Here is a 16071-nt window from a genome sequence, read left to right on the forward strand (position 1 = left end):
CCTTCGGCAGCTCCAGACCTCTCCCGGACTCCCTCCCGGCCAGCCGGCTAGCCGTAGTGCACTAACCCCTTCAGGCTGTGTTCACGCAGCCAACCCCAGTCCTCTCCCGGCTTCCGGACCGAAGCCTGAGACTCAGCTCCCAGCCCCCGCCCGCCCTAGCGGGTGAGCAGACAAGGCTCTCAGGCTGGTGAGTGCTGGTCGGCACCGATCCTCTGCAGGAATCTCTCCGCTTTGCCCTCCGCACCCTGTTACTGTGCTCTCCTCCGTAGCTCTGAAGCTTCCCCCTCTGCCACCCGCAGTCTCCGCCCGTGAAGGGGCTTCCAGTGTGTGCGAACCTTTCCTCCTTCACAGCTCCCTCCCACTGGTGCAGGTCCCGTCCCTATTCTTTTGTCTCTGTTTATTCTTTTTTCTTTTGCCCTACCCAGGTACATGGGGTGTTTCTTGCCTTTTGGAAGGTCTGAGGTCTTCTACCAGCGTTCAGTGGGTGTTCTATAGGAGCAGTTCCACGTGTAGATGTATTTCTGATGTATCTGTGGGGAGCAAGGTGATCTCCACGTCTTACTCTTCCGCCATCTTCTCTCCAATTCCCCATATGTATTTTTTAATTCTGAGATATTTTACTACTTTGTCCTTCACAAAAGCTCTACCAAACCACACACTTTCCAACAGTATGAGGACTGTTTCCCTATACCTTTCCTAGCAATGAGAACTCTTAAAACTGTCAATTTGACAGACAAAAATAGCTCGTTTTAGCTTTAAATATGCAATCTTATTGCATCGTTATAATTTTCCTCATCATCATTGCCAAGGGCACTTTTGGATACAATGTGCAGCAGATTATATTTTCCAAAGATGGCCACACATGATGATCTGCAACACGACCTGGCCATTCCCCCATCAAGATGCAGAGTCTATTTCTCCACTCCCTTGAATCTGGGTGACTCCTGTGACTGCCCTAACAGAATACAGTGGAAATGATGCTGAACCTGTTCCAGGCTTAGCCCTTAATCGGCCTGGTAGCTTAATTGGCCTCAAGAATGAGATGACATGTGAAGAGATGGCAGAAGGACCATGAAGTGCAGGGGCGTCAGACATGTGAATGAAGAAGCCACGTTGAAAGTGGATGGTCCAACCTCAGCCACCCAGTTGTCATAACATGGATCAGAGATGAACCTTCCAGGGCTTCCCTGGTGGCGCAGTGGTTGAGAGTCTGCCTGCCGATGCAGGGGACACGGGTTCGAGCCCTGGTCTGGGAAGATCCCACATGCCGTGAAGCAACTGTGCCCGTGAGCCACAACTGCTGAGCCTCCACGTCTGGAGCCTGGGCTCCACAACAAGAGAGGCCACGATAGTGAGAGGCCGCGCACCGCGATGAAGAGTCGTCCCCACTTGCCGCAACTGGAGAAAGCCCTCACACAGAAACGAAAACCCAACACAGCCAAAAATAAATAATTAATTAATTAATTAATTTAAAATGAATATCTGCTTAAAAAAAAAAAAGAGATGAACCTTCCAGCCAAGACCTTTTCAAACTCCTGACCCACAAATCATGAGCAAAAAAAAATGGTTGCTTTAAGTCACGGTTGGTTTGTTACAGAGCAGTAGATAACCAGAACATGATTTAAAGTAAAAACTGATAAATAAAATTTTTTGAATTTTTGAATTTTATTTTTTTATACAGCAGGTTCTTATTAGTTATCAATTTTATACACATCAGTGTATACATGTCAATCCCAATCACCCAATTCATCACACCACCACCACCACCCCCCGCCGCTTTCCCCACTTGGTGTCCATCCGTTTGTTCTCTACATCTGTGTCTCATTTTCTGCCCTGCAAACCGGTTCATCTGTACTAATTCTCTAGGTTCCACATATATGTGTTAATATACGATATTTGTTTTTCTCTTTCTGACTTACTTCACTCTGTATGACAGTCTCCAGATCCATTCACGTCTCTATAAATGATCCAATTTCGTTCCTTTTTATGGCTGAGTAATATTCCATTGTTATGTATGTACCATATCTTCTTTATCCATTCGTCTGTCGATGGATTTTTAGGTTCCTTCCATGACCTGGCTATTGTAAATAGTGCTGCAGTGAACACTGGGGTGCATGTGTCTTTCTGAATTGTGGTTTTCTCTGGGTATATGCCCAGTAGTGGGATTGCTGGATCATATGGTAATTCTATTTTTAGTTTTTTAAGGAACCTCCATACTGTTCTCAATAGTGGCTGTATCAATTTACATTCCCACCAACAGAGCAAGAGGGTTCCCTTTTCTCCACACCTTCTCCAGCATTTGTTGTTTGTAGATTTTCTGATGATGCCCATTCTAACTGGTGTGAGGTGATACCTCATTGTAGTTTTGAGTTGCATTTCTCTAATAATTAATGATGTTGAGCAGCTTTTCATGTGCTTCTTGGCCATCTGTACATCTTCCTTAGAGAAATGTCTACTTAGGTCTTCTGCCCATTTTTGTATTGGGTTGTTTGCTTTTTTAATATTGACCTGCATGAGCTGTTTATATATTTTGGAGATTAATCCTTTGCCCGTTGATTCATTTACAAATATTTTCTCCCATTCTGAGGGTTGTCTTTTCGTCTTGTTTATGCTTTCCCTTTGCTGTCTGATAAAAATTTTAAGATCATATATCCCCAAGTCAACATGCACTTCAAAGGTTACCTTAAAGAAACATACTTACTCCAATGATTTCATGATTACTAAGAGCATCTTAAGAACAACTATTTTATAATCACTTAAGGAGCCTTAATATTTATTTCATTCTGAATCAGGTTGTCAAGGAACAACAGTTTCCAAAAGACTGTTATAGATATTCTAACTAGACAGTCAACTGAAAAATTAAGGGTTTATCAAGGTGACAAAATAATGTTATTTTAGGGAACTCACTGGTGGTCCAGTGGTTAGGACTCCGCGCTTACACTGCCGAGAGCCCAAAGTCTCTCAAGAGGGAAGCGGAAAATTTTTTTAAAAACTGAAAAAAATAAAAAAGAATACGATATTTAAAATTTTTTCTATACAACTACAATAAGCATTAATTCCCTGAATAGTTCAGTTTGTGAAATTAACTGTTTCCTTATAAACCCCAAGTATAAATATTCTGGTAGCCTAGAAACAGACTAGGCTCTCTAGAATTATAACAACTACCCAAGAGGATCTAAAGATTTTGGTTTGATTTAATTACTATGCAGCGAAGGAAAAGTTACACAAGCCCTAGCAGCTGTCATGTATTACTTATAGTTTTGCAAATTCATCAATAGTACAATAACAGAAAGATTTCTAAAACAAAAATAGTATGTTATGTGAAAATGGACAATGTATGACTATCTTATGGAGGTAATTTTTGGCAATAAAAGTCTGTAGCCTAACTATTGTGCACAAAGTATTATGCTGAGAGTGAAAGGAAACGAAGACAGTGGTGGTCTCTGTACCAAAGAGTTTATACAAAAGGGAGCATGAGATGAGATCATATCAGTTTGTAAAGTAAAATTACAAAAGGCTACACTTCTGTGCCGATCCTACTTAACAGCACCACCTGGGTGTCTACTAGGTATCTCAAATTTAACAGGTACAAAAATAGAACTCTTTATTTTTTACCCAAAACCTGTTCTTCCCTTGCCTTCCCCTTATCAGCAAACAATACCTCTATCCACCCAGTTGCTAAAGGTTAAAATGTCATTTTTTATTCTTGTTCCTGACAAGCAATTCAACAGCAATTCTGTTTGATTCTACCACAAAAATTATCTCTACTATCTCTCTTGCCTGGCCTAGCCTGATAAGGAAGCCATCGCAGGAAACTAGTTAACTGTTCTCTCCACATTCACCCTTGCCCCTCTACAACCCATTTTCCGAACAGTACTCAAAATATTTTTAAAATATAATCCTTATCATCTCTCACCACTGCTTTCTAATGGCTTCCCATTGCACTAATCATAAAATCCAAACTTCTTACTATGGATGACTTACAAGGCCTAACATGATCTGATCCCTGTTTCTCTCTCTCTCATCTCCTACCATTGTTCCTCTTGCTCACTTGCTCCAGCCCACGCTGGTCTCTCTTAGTTCCTTGAAGATCATGCTCCTTCCCATTTCAAGGCTTTTGATTCACAAGCCTCTCTTCCCCCTAGTTCCCAATCCATGGTACCAGAGATCAACCGGAAGACAACCAACTATCATGGGCCTCCTGATGGAAATGATACATCACCACTTACAAGTATTCTTGCCAAAATTGTTTAAACTGAGTCTATCCAGAGGGAACAACCAGACAATTTCAGAATGTGGGAAATTGTACAAGATAATTTTCCACCCTCAAAAAAGTAACATGAAATTATTAGTTATCATATTATCTGTAATCCAGAAAAGTGGGGGAATCATCACTTTGAAAACAGGAATAAGCAATAAGTGTTATGCTACAACATCTTGATAGAACATATAATACAACCATTTTCTTTAAATCATAAAACCTTCCTAGCAACAGTGAAAATTTACAACATACTACTAAATAAAAAATAGCACAGCTACCAAAACTTTGCACTATGATTTTAAGATGGTAATGTGTAAACTAACAAACAAAGATGAGACTTTTGGCAAAATTGCAACCCGGATGAGATGAGACTTAAGTTGCAATGAGGTTAATAAACTTTGCATGTGAGACAGAAGTGAGACTTTAGGAGCCAGAGGGTAGAATGTGGTAGACAGAATAATGGCCTCCCAATGATACCAACATCCTAATCCCCAGAACCTGTGAAGATGTTAGGTTACCTGTGAAGATGTTAGGTTACACTGTTTGGGTGAATTAAAGCAGCAGATAGAATTAAGGTTGATAATCATCTGACCTTAAGATGAGGAAATTATCCTGGAATTATCTGGGTAAGTCCAATGTTACCACAGAGTCATTATAAGGGAAAGAGGGAGACAGAGAGTGTCACAGTCAATGCTGGCTTTGAAGATAGAAGGGCGCCATGAATCAAGAAATACGGGCAGCCCTTTGAAACTAGAAAAGTCAAAAAATAAAGATTCTGGGACTTCCCTGGTGGCGCAGTGGTTAAGAATCCGCCTGCCAATGCAGGGGACACGGGTTCGAGCCCTGGTCCGGGAAGATCCCACATGCCGTGGAGCAACTAAGCGCACAAGCCACAACTACTAAGCCTGTGCTCTAGAGCCACAAGCCACAACTACTGAGCCCACGTGCCACAACTACTGAAGCCCGCGCGCCTAGAGCCCATGCTCCGCAACAAGAGAAGCCACCACAGTGAGAAGCCGGTGCACCGCAACAAAGAATGGCCCCCGCTCACTGCAACTAGAGAAAGCCCGCGTGCAGCAACGAAGACCCAACACAGCCAAAAATAAATAAATAAATAAATTTTTAAAAATAAATAAATAAAATAAAGATTATTCCCTAGACCTTCTAGAAAGAAATGCAGTCCTGCCAATACCTTGATTTTAGCTAAATGAGACCTGTATCAAAACTCTGACCCTCAGAACTGTAAAATAATAAATTTGTGTTGTTTTAAGCCACTAAATTTGGGATAATTTGTTATAGCAGCAATAGGAAACTGACAAAGCTTATTCAGTGACTGGACTAGGATGATCATCTGCCACACTGTCTACCTAACAAAGGAAAGAATTCACCCTCTCTGGAGAAAGATAACATCATCCAGAGCATCTACAGTTTTTCAAATACAATGTATAGCATGAAGTTAAAAACTGGGCCCACCAAAAGAAAGAACTAAATAACAACAACAAGAAAACACAAAACAAATAAAAATAGACCAACAGATGACCTAGATATTGGTTTTATTAGTGACTTAAAAGTGGCAATAATTAATATATTTATGAAACTAGAGAAAAACCTGCAAGAAACAGATGAAAAGTTAGTGATTTTCACCAAACAACAAGAATCTATAAAAAAGAAAATCAAATGAAATTTCCTAAAGTGAAAAGATACAACTGAAAACTCCACGGACAGGTTTAACAGCAGTTTATACACAGCAGAAGATGAGGGAATACAGATTAATAAAAATATCCTATTTCTCTATGAAGAATAATATTTCAAAAAAGAACAAGAGACATGTAAGACACAGCAAAAAAATTCTAACATATGTGGAATTGAGTCCCAGAAGAAGAGAAGAAGTGAAGCAGAGGCAACATTTAGAGAGATAATAGCCAGGAATTTTACAAATGGATGAAAGATTCTCTACAAACCCCATGTATTGAAGAAACCCTACAAGCCCCAAACAGGATAATATATGACACAAACCACACCTACACATCATGGTAAAACTGCTTGAAAACCAGTCAAAGAAAAAAATCTTAAAAGCAGCCAGAGGAAAACAGACACATTATGCTCCAAAGAGCAACAATAAGACAAACAAACTTGTAACATAAATGATAAAAACATTAAAAACATACACAAAAGACAATGAAATGACATTGTGCTTTAAGAAAAAAGCCAACCTACTATTCTATGCTTTGGGAAAATAGCCTTCAAACATCAAAGAAAAACAAAGGCTTTTTCAGACAAACAGAGATGGCTCTTAGCCAGCCCATAAAACCTGAAAGAAATGCCAAAAGAGGTTTTCAAATTAAATGATAAATGTGCTAGGAAGTATCTTAATTCATTTTATTCATATAAAACTATTACCTGACCATAACCAATAAAATCTAGTCTATTATATTAGTTTAAATACTTTAATTTGAAAATTCATAGAAATGGATTTTTAACTTACTATAAAGCTTCCCTTTGAACAAAAAATTGAAAATCAAAGTAAAACAACATTATCTCCAAGTTAAAAACTAGTTTTTAAAAAAGGAAAAGTTTTGTTTATTTAAAAATGAACATGGGGAATTCCCTGGCGGTTCCGTGGTTAGGACTCCGCTCTTTCACTGCCAAGGGCCTGGGTTCAATCCCTGGTCAGGGAACTAAGATCCCATAAACCCCAAGGTGCAGCCAAAAAAAAAAAACATTTCTGGCTAGAACTAAAAAATTAAAATCATTAGTCCCATCAACTTTAATTTTATATGAGTCAACTTTAAAAGTATACACACTTGCTCACATCTTTTTCTAAAAGTGACTCTAGAATACATACAAAGTTAAATCCTTGATATTAATTGTCCTAGTGTTAGGGGAACTACTGACTAAAACCGCCCACCCTGGCCAGGCACCAATGAGTTATCTTGCACAGGAGGTCCTGGTAAGGAACATGGAACTAACAAGCCACCACCAACCAGAAGAATTCAGTAAAGGTCAAAAGGCGATGCCAGTCCATATGTCCTACCAGCCTCCCAGAATCTTCCTCGCTGTAATCCATCTTGGCTGAGCGATGGATGCACCACCAGGAAGGACCCTGAGTCAGAATGATTGGCCAGAGACAACCCAGAAACTAATCCCATCACCGTAAAACCAGAGACTGCAAGCCACGTGGCAGAGCAATCCTCCTGGGTTCCCTTACCCTCCTGCTCTCCACCCGCGTGCCCCTTCCCAATAAAGTTTCTTGTTTTTTGTCAGCATGTGTGTCTCCTTGGACAATTCATTTCCGAGTGTAATACAAGAGCCCACTCTCGTGCCCTGGAAGGGGTCCCCCTTCCTGCAACAGTAATGCCCATTCTCCATTGCCTGCCTTTGGTTAAACTATTTTACCATTTTTTTACACTTCAACACTGAACTATAACTTTTTAAGCAGTGAAAAAATTTATATTTAAATTTGAGTATGTTTGTGGCATCAACAGAAAATATAAAAACTTTAAACAGAAAAACTGATTATACTTCAATAAAGAATCCTTACGTATTCCAGATACAAATTACTACAAGATTACAATCAAGTTAATTCCTTCTATGAGAATTTCTTCATGTACTCATTTACCCAGATCTTTATAGAGGTTTAACTTGCATCACCTCTCATCTGCCTAACCTCCAAATCCTAGATACAATTCAATGGAAACAGATTTCATGTACTCTCAAGTAAACACGTACATTTCTTCATAGTAGTTTTCTTCTACAACCTCTCATTTCACTTATCCTTTGCTCTGTCATCATTTAGGATTTAAATCCTTAAGGCACTGTGTCCTCAGTTGTTTTTTCTTCTATGCTTCTTTTGCTCACTCTTCCTTCTTAAATACTCTACACATAAACTCTACATATGGCCCTTTTTAAAGACCTTTACTGCTCTCCTACAAAGTGAAGTTTATCCATCTACTTTTATTGTTTCATCATCCACAACACAGATGATTTTCATATTTACAAGTAACATGCCTGATCCTTCATGCATTCTAGATGCTTCCAACCGATAGCTTATTATTTCCACGTGGGAATGCCTGCATCCTTAACTAAATCATCCAAGCTTCTCTTCAAGGATACAAGAGAAAGAGTAAGGGGAATTAGCATTATTAAGTGGGTACTCCCCACCTACTTCGGTGAAAAGCATTTTGAATTCTCAGAAATGCAGTATTGTTCTCACTGAGCCTAGGTAAAAGTAAGAAACCTACCCAAGGTCTCACAAGGAGTAAGTGAAAAAGAAGTCAAACAGGTAATCAACCTCCAGAGCCCACATACTTGGTCCACATTCACTACCCTAAAAGAGTGTTCTCCAGTAGAAATTATGCTTTGCACACCAACAGCAGATCAAATACATCCATTTATCTCCATTTTCGCAAAAAATCCAATTAAAATGACAGAAAAGGAAGGCGGGTTAATACACAGGACAAAGAACAGAAACAATAAGAGTAGCAACACAATTCTGGAAACTGAAAGGCAAATAAAAGAACAGTAACTCAGACCAGAAAATGCCAAAACCTAAGTCTTCAAAGTACACTTGTGAAGCCAATGTCAAGCAAGAAGATTCACAATACAGAATCCCCAAATGGTTAGAGGCATGAAGATGTCATATGTCTCAAAATACCGGGATGGAGGTGGGAGGAGGTGGCAGGGTGAAAACAGGATTAGTTGAAATCTTATAAGGAGCAACCAGACTCTTCAGATCCTCATTCCACTCCTCCAACCTGATATGACTACCCCTCCCTGACCCTGACAAAAGATGGGAGCTTTATTTTCTGTAAAGGTTTACATAATTAAATCAAAAGTATTGATTAAAACTCAGTTAAAAATTCCCTATGAGAGAGAAACTCCAGTAAGAAGTCTCTACCCCACAGCCCTTCTCCATCCAGCCCCTTCCCTAGCTCAGTACCCTGAAATTCAGCACTTACACTCTATCTACCAGGCAGAAGATGGCTCTTTAAGGACACGTCAGATAAATAAGAAAAGACCTAAAGATACTGACATTTGGGAGTGATCCCAATGAAAATACTGCCCTGTAGTGAAACTCACCAGTCAACAAGCTGGACCAAAATATACCATACTCCAATAACTTTTTAAGTGCCTCATTCTTTGATGTAAACAGAAACCCAAGGGTCAACAGAAACACATTAAGGAAAACTTCTAAAAGGAGACCAAAACAAACAACAAACAAACAAACAAAAACCTTAGAGGAAAGGTAATTCAGAGAGGAAAAAAAATTGTTGACTATGACTAATTTCTTCAGATGTACAAGGAAAGCTCTTGAAGAATGGGTTGACATTAAAAAGGAATATTCACAGTAAGAAAGAATTCTTGAAAACTAGGATTAGTAAATAATTTGGATATATCATCCAGAAAGTAGAACAAAAAGACAAAGACATAGAAAAGGGGAGAAAAAAGAAAATTAGAGGAGTCATTCAAAATATGAATATAAAAATAACAGGTTAAAAAAAAGAGGAAAAGGGCTTCCCTGGTGGCGCAGTGGTTGAGAATCTGCCTGCCGATGCTGGGGACACGGGTTCGTGCCCCGGTCCAGGAAGATCCCACACGCCACGAAGCGGCTGGGCCCGTGAGCCATGGCCGCTGAGCCTGTGCGTCCGGAGCCTGTGCTCCACAACAGGAGAGGCCACAACAGTGAGAGGCCCGCGTACCACAAAAAAAAAAAAAAAGAGGAAAAGAAACTATCAAAGAAATAATAAGATTCCCCAGAACTAAAACACATGAGTTTTCAGATTGATAGTATGTGTCCAAGACAATAAATTAAAAAGACCCATACAAAGGCACATCATCATGAAATTTCAGAATACCAGCAGTAAAGAAAAAAATCTAAAAAAACTTCAGGGACAAAAAATGAATCAGGAAATAAAAACAGCACCACATGTCAACAACAACACTGAAAACCCGAAGAAAATAGAGCAATGCCTGCAAATTCTGAGAGAAAATGAATTCAATCTACAAACCTACAAACATTTCCAAACAGGTAAAGTCTAAAAGGAAAAAAAAAAAATGCACCTTTTCAAGGGAGGGTAATGGCAACTGCACTCTGCAAAAATAAGTAAATAGAAAAGGCAACAACATGAAAATCAAGAACAGTAAACCCAATATATGAAAGACAGAGGGAATTTCCATATCAAAAATAAAGGGAATCAAGAAAATGAAGACAAACCACAGACTGGGAAAAAAAAATTCCAAAATACATGTCTAATATAGGACTGTTCTTTAAAATATACAAAGAACTCTTAAAATCCAATAAGAAAACAAACAACCCAATTAAAAAATGGGCCAAAGACCTTAAAAGACACCTTAACAAAGAAGATATACAGATGGCAAATAAGCATATGATGGCAAATAAGCTCACATCATATGTGATCAGAGAAATGCAAATTAAAACAATGAGATACCACCACACACCTACTAGAATGGCTAAACTCCAGAATACTGACAACACCAAATGCTGGTGAGGAGGTGGAGTAACAGGCACTCTCATTCATTGCTCTTGAGAATGCAACTGGCATAGCCACTTCGGAAGACAGTTTCGGGGTTTCTTATAAAACTAAATATACTCTGGCAATACTTACCATACAACCCAGCAATTGTGCTCCTTGGTACTTACCCAAATGAGTGGAAAACTTATGTCCACACAAAAATTTGCATACAACTGTATATAGCAGCTTTATTCATAATTGCCAAAACCTGGAAGCAACCAAGATGTCCTCTGGTAGGTGAATGCATAAATAAACTCTGGTATATTCTGACAATGATCTTGTATCCTGCGGCCTTGTTGAACTTATTAGTTCTATCTGACTTTTGTGCATTCCTTAAGATTTTCTATGTACTAAATACAGTCAGCCCTCCATATCCCTGGATGCAGAACCTGCAGATAAAGAGGGTTGACTATACTACACCATTTTATGCAAGGAACTTGAGTATTCACATAATTTGATGTCCACGGGGGTCCTGGAACCAATCCCCATGGATACCAAGAGACAACTGTATATAATCTAAAAGTAGAGATGGATTTACTACTACTTTTCTTATACGTATGCCTTTATTTTTCTTTCTTGCCTAATTGCTCTGGCTACAACCTCCACCACACTGCTAAATAGAAGTGGGAAGAACAGACTTTCTCTTGACCTTAGAGAAAAACTTTGTCTTTCACCATTAAGTATGATGTTAGCTGAGAGTGTTTTATACATGTCCTTTATCAGGTTGAGGAAGTTTTCTATTCCTAGTTTATTGAGTATTTTCTTTTTTTTAATTTTTGAATTTTATTTTATTTATTTTTTTATACAGCAGGTTCTTATTAGTCATCAATTTTATACACATCAGTGTATACATGTCAATCCCAATCGCCCAATTCATCACCACTGAGTATTTTCATCATGAAAGTGGGCTGGATTTAGTCAAATGCTCTCTCTGTATCTATTAAGATGATTATGTGGTTTGCATCATTTGTTCTATTAATACGGTTTACACATTGATTGATTTTTGTACTCCTGGGATAAATCCCACTTGGTCATGGTGTACAATCCTTTCTATATATTGCTATGTTTGGTTTGCTAATATTTTGTTGAGGATTTTAATACCTGTATTCATAACAGATATTGGCATGTAATTTTCTTGTGATATCTTTGGCTTTGGTAGCAGGGTGATACTGGCCTCATAAATCAGTTGGGAAGCGACACTTCCTTCCTCCTGTTTCTTGGAAGAGTTTATGAAGGACTGTTGTTAATTCATCTTTAAACATTTGATAGAATTCATCAGTGAAGCCATCTTGACCTGGGGTTTTCTTTTTTTTTTCTTTTGGGCAGCATTGGGTCTTCTTGCTGCACGGGGGCTTTCTCTAGTTGTGGCAAGCAGGGGCTACTCTTGGTTGCGGTGCATGGGCTTCTCACTGCGGTGGCTTCTCTTGTTGCGGAGCACAGGCTCTAGACACGCAGGCTTCAGTATTTGCGGCACGTGCGCTCTAGAACGCAGGCTCAGTAGTTGTGGCACATGGGCTTAGTGGGATCTTCCTAGACTAGGAATCGAAACCATGTCCCCTGCATTGACAGGCGGATTCTTAACCACTCTGCCACCAGGGAAGTCCCTGGGCTTTCCTTTTGAGGAAGCTTTTTGATTACTAATTCAATCTCATGTCTATTCAAATTTTCTATTTCTTCTTGAGCCATTTTCAGTAGTTTGTGTCTTTCCAGGAATATATCCATTTCATCTAGCTTAACTAACTTATTGTCTGAGAATTTTTCATAGTATTCTCTCATAATCCCTCTTATTTTTGTAAGACAGCAATGATGTCCCCTCTTTCAGTCCTGAATCTACAAATTTGAGTCTTCTCCTTTTTTTTCTTGGTCTAGCTAAAGGCTTGTCAGCTTTGTTGATCCTTATGAATAACCAACTTATGGTTTCGCTGATTTTCTCTAGTTGTTGTACTAGTCTCCATTTTCATTTATTTCTGCTCTAGACGTTTTTATTTCCTCCCTTTCCCTGCTTTGACATTAGTTTGCTATTCTTTTTGTAGTTTCTTAAGATGGAAGGTTAGATCACTGATTTGAGATCTTTCTTCTTTTTAATATAGGTGTTTGTATGTATAAATTTCACTCTAAGCACTGCTTTAGCTGCATCCCATAAGTTTAGTATGTTGTATTTTTGTTTCCATTTGTCTGAAAGTATTTCCTTATTTCCTTGTGATTTCCTCTTTGATCCACTTGTTATTTAGGAATGTGTTGCTTAATTTTCAAGTATTTATAAATTTTTCAGATTTCCTTCTGTTACTAACTTCTAATTTCATTCCATTGTGGCCAAGGAACATATTTTTCATGATTTCAATCCTTCTGAATTTACTGATGCTTGTTTAATGCCTTAATATACAGTCTGTGCTAGAAAATGTATTCATGTGTACTGGAGAAGAATATGAATTCTGCTATTGCTGCATGAAGTGTTCTATAGATATCTATTAAATCTTTTTTTGGTTTATAGTGTTATTCACATCTTCTATTTCCTTGTTGACCATCTGGCTAGTTGTTCTACCCATTATTGAAAGTATTTATGTCTCTATTATTGTTGGATTTTCTATTTCTCCCTTCAATTCTGTCAATTTTTGCCTCATGTATTTAGAGGCTATACTAAGTGCATATGTTTATAAGTATATGTCTTCCTGATGGATTGACCTTTTATCATTATAAAACGTCCTTTATCTTTAGTAATTTTTGTCATAAAGTCTATTTTATCTGTTATTAGTATAGCCATTCCAGCTCTCTTTTGGGTACTGCTTGCACTGTTTATCTTTTTCTATCCTTTTACTTTCAATCTATTTGTATCTTTGAATCTAAACTATTTCTCTAATAAACAGCATGTAGTTGGATCATCATTGAAATTTTACATAATAAAAAGTTTTAAATAAATAAGGCCAAAATACATAGAAAGACATAACCTCTTCTGAAATTGAAGAAGCTATTATATAGACAAAATATTCAAGAAGAGCCATTAAATTTTTGGAAAAAACAGTAACAAAGGAAAACTTGTCCTACCGGATATCATAACAGACTATAAAATTTTACAACTAATATATTAACAATATTTGCAGGAGAACAAAAAATTACATTGGTAGAAAAGAGTAGAATCCAGAAAAAGACCCATGTTCTTATACATATATGTATATGCATGTATGTGTGTAATTTTAAATCAATGGGGAAAGGATGGATTATTAAATAAAAGGTATTAGGACAAGGGCTTCCATTAGGAAGAAAATAAAATAGGATTATCTCCCACACTCAAAACTAAATCCAGCTGCATTACATGAAACTAAAAATTGTTAAAAATAGAAAATATCCCATAATAATGGGAATGGGAACACTTTTCTAGGGAATACACGAAAGCCAGTTTTTAAACTTCTGTATTATAAAAGACACCATACACACACTTAATGCAAATTTAATTAATGCAATAAAGCCTGTGGCTCGAGAGATGGAGTAAAAGAGTGAATTCACTTCCAAGTCCACCATTAAGAAGTCAGTTTAACTTCTCAAAATATCCAGTTTGGTATTTTTTTAAACATTTTAAAAACAAAGATAATAATTCCTACATCGTAATATATTTTAGTATTAAATGAGATGGTAGCTATAAAAGCATCTAGTATAAGGTCTGGTATGTTATAAAAGCTTGTTCTTCCTTATTTCAACTTATGCTGGTACTACATTAAATGAGGAATTAGAAGCTGCAATGAGGAGTAGCTGGGTTCCTGTATTTTGGTTCATGATGAAACTATTGATACTTTATAATTCCATTCTACCACTTCTGAAATAAAAACACATTTTGCTTCATCTCTTGCCCACTGTATTTTCCATGTATATAAAGTACCAATTGTTAAGAGTGTACCTGTTCTAAATATGGAAGGTAAAGAGGTAAAACCCTGGTAAAACCCAGCCAGGATTGGCACCAGCTTAAGAGCAAAACATTATATGTATGTGCGCGTGCGCACACACACTTATGTGTGCATTCATTTATTTATTTATTCCAATGTCTTTCAACCATTAAAACCTTTCACCCTAAAACAACTTATTAAGATTTTTATCCTAAGCTGCTGAACAAGGTTCATATCTGAAATAGAATCAAACAAAAAACCTTCAGAACGGTGCAAAATAAACATTGTTAAGGATAAAAAATAAATGTACCAGAAAAAGACTCAATATTTTTATATCTGAGGAATGAATTAGAGCAAAAATCTTCCACAAGTCAAAAAGCACTTGGGACTTCCCTGGTGGTCCAGTGGTACAGAATCTGCCTTCCAAGGCAGGGAACTCCGGTTCGATCCCACACGCCACGGGGCAACTAAGCCCACCAACTGCTGAGCTCGTGTGCCTCAACGAGAGAGCCCGCGTGCTGCAAACTGCAGAGGCCACACGCTCAGGAACCCACGCACCACAGCTACAGAGCACACATGCCCTGGAGCCCACGTGCCACAGCTAGAGAGAGAAAACCCGCATACCACGACTAGAGAGAAGCTCATGCACCGCAAGGAAGAGCCTGCATGCCACAACAAAAGGTCCCGCGTGCCACAAGCCCAGAGATAAACCCACACACATATGGTCACCTTATCTATGATAAAGGAGGCAAGAATATACAGTGGAGAAAAGACAGCCTCTTCAATAAGTGGTGCTCGGAAAACTGGACAGGTACATGTAAAAGTATGAAATTAGAACACTCCCTAACACCATACACAAAAATAAACTCAAAATGGGTTAAAGACCTAAATGTAAGGCCAGACACTATCAAACTCTTAGAGGAAAACATAGGCAGAACACTCTATGACATAAATCACAGCAAGATCCTTTTTGACCCATCTCCTAGAGAAATGGAAATAAAAACAAAAATAAACAAATGGGACCTAATGAAACTTAAAAGCTTTTGCACAGCAAAGGAAACCATAAACAAGACAAAAAGACAACCCTCAGAAAGGGAGTAATATTTGCAAATGAAGCAACTGACAAAGGATTAATATCCAAAATTTATAAGCAACTCATGCAGCTCAATAACAAAAAAACAAACAACCCAATCCAAAAATGGGCAGAAGAACTAAATAGACATTTCTCCAAAGAAGATATACAGATCGCCAACAAACACATGAAAGAATGCTCAACATCATTAATCATTAGAGAAATGCAAATCAAAACGACAATGAGATATCATCTCACACCGGTCAGATTGGCCATCATCAAAAACTCTAGAAACAATAAATGCTGGAGAGGGTGTGGAGAAAAGGGAAC

The 16071-nt window shown here is 38.2% G+C and overlaps 2 protein-coding genes across 6 annotated transcripts in view; one reads left to right on the top strand and one right to left on the bottom strand.

Annotated features, from left to right (window-relative positions):
* The window catches only part of ACAP2 (ArfGAP with coiled-coil, ankyrin repeat and PH domains 2), a 165634-nt gene that overhangs the window by 143617 nt on the left and 5946 nt on the right, over positions 1 to 16071 (bottom strand). The window lies entirely within an intron of this gene.
* LOC112065012 (60S ribosomal protein L21-like) overlaps positions 14273 to 16071 on the top strand; it is a 4129-nt gene continuing 2330 nt past the window's right edge. The window contains 1 exon segment of the mRNA XM_055086658.1: positions 14273 to 14277. Within this exon segment, the coding sequence (XP_054942633.1) occupies positions 14273 to 14277 (5 nt within the window).

The sequence above is a fragment of the Physeter macrocephalus genome, chromosome 1 (genome assembly GCF_002837175.3).
Source record: "Physeter macrocephalus isolate SW-GA chromosome 1, ASM283717v5, whole genome shotgun sequence".
NCBI classification, from domain to species: Eukaryota; Metazoa; Chordata; class Mammalia; order Artiodactyla; family Physeteridae; genus Physeter; species Physeter macrocephalus.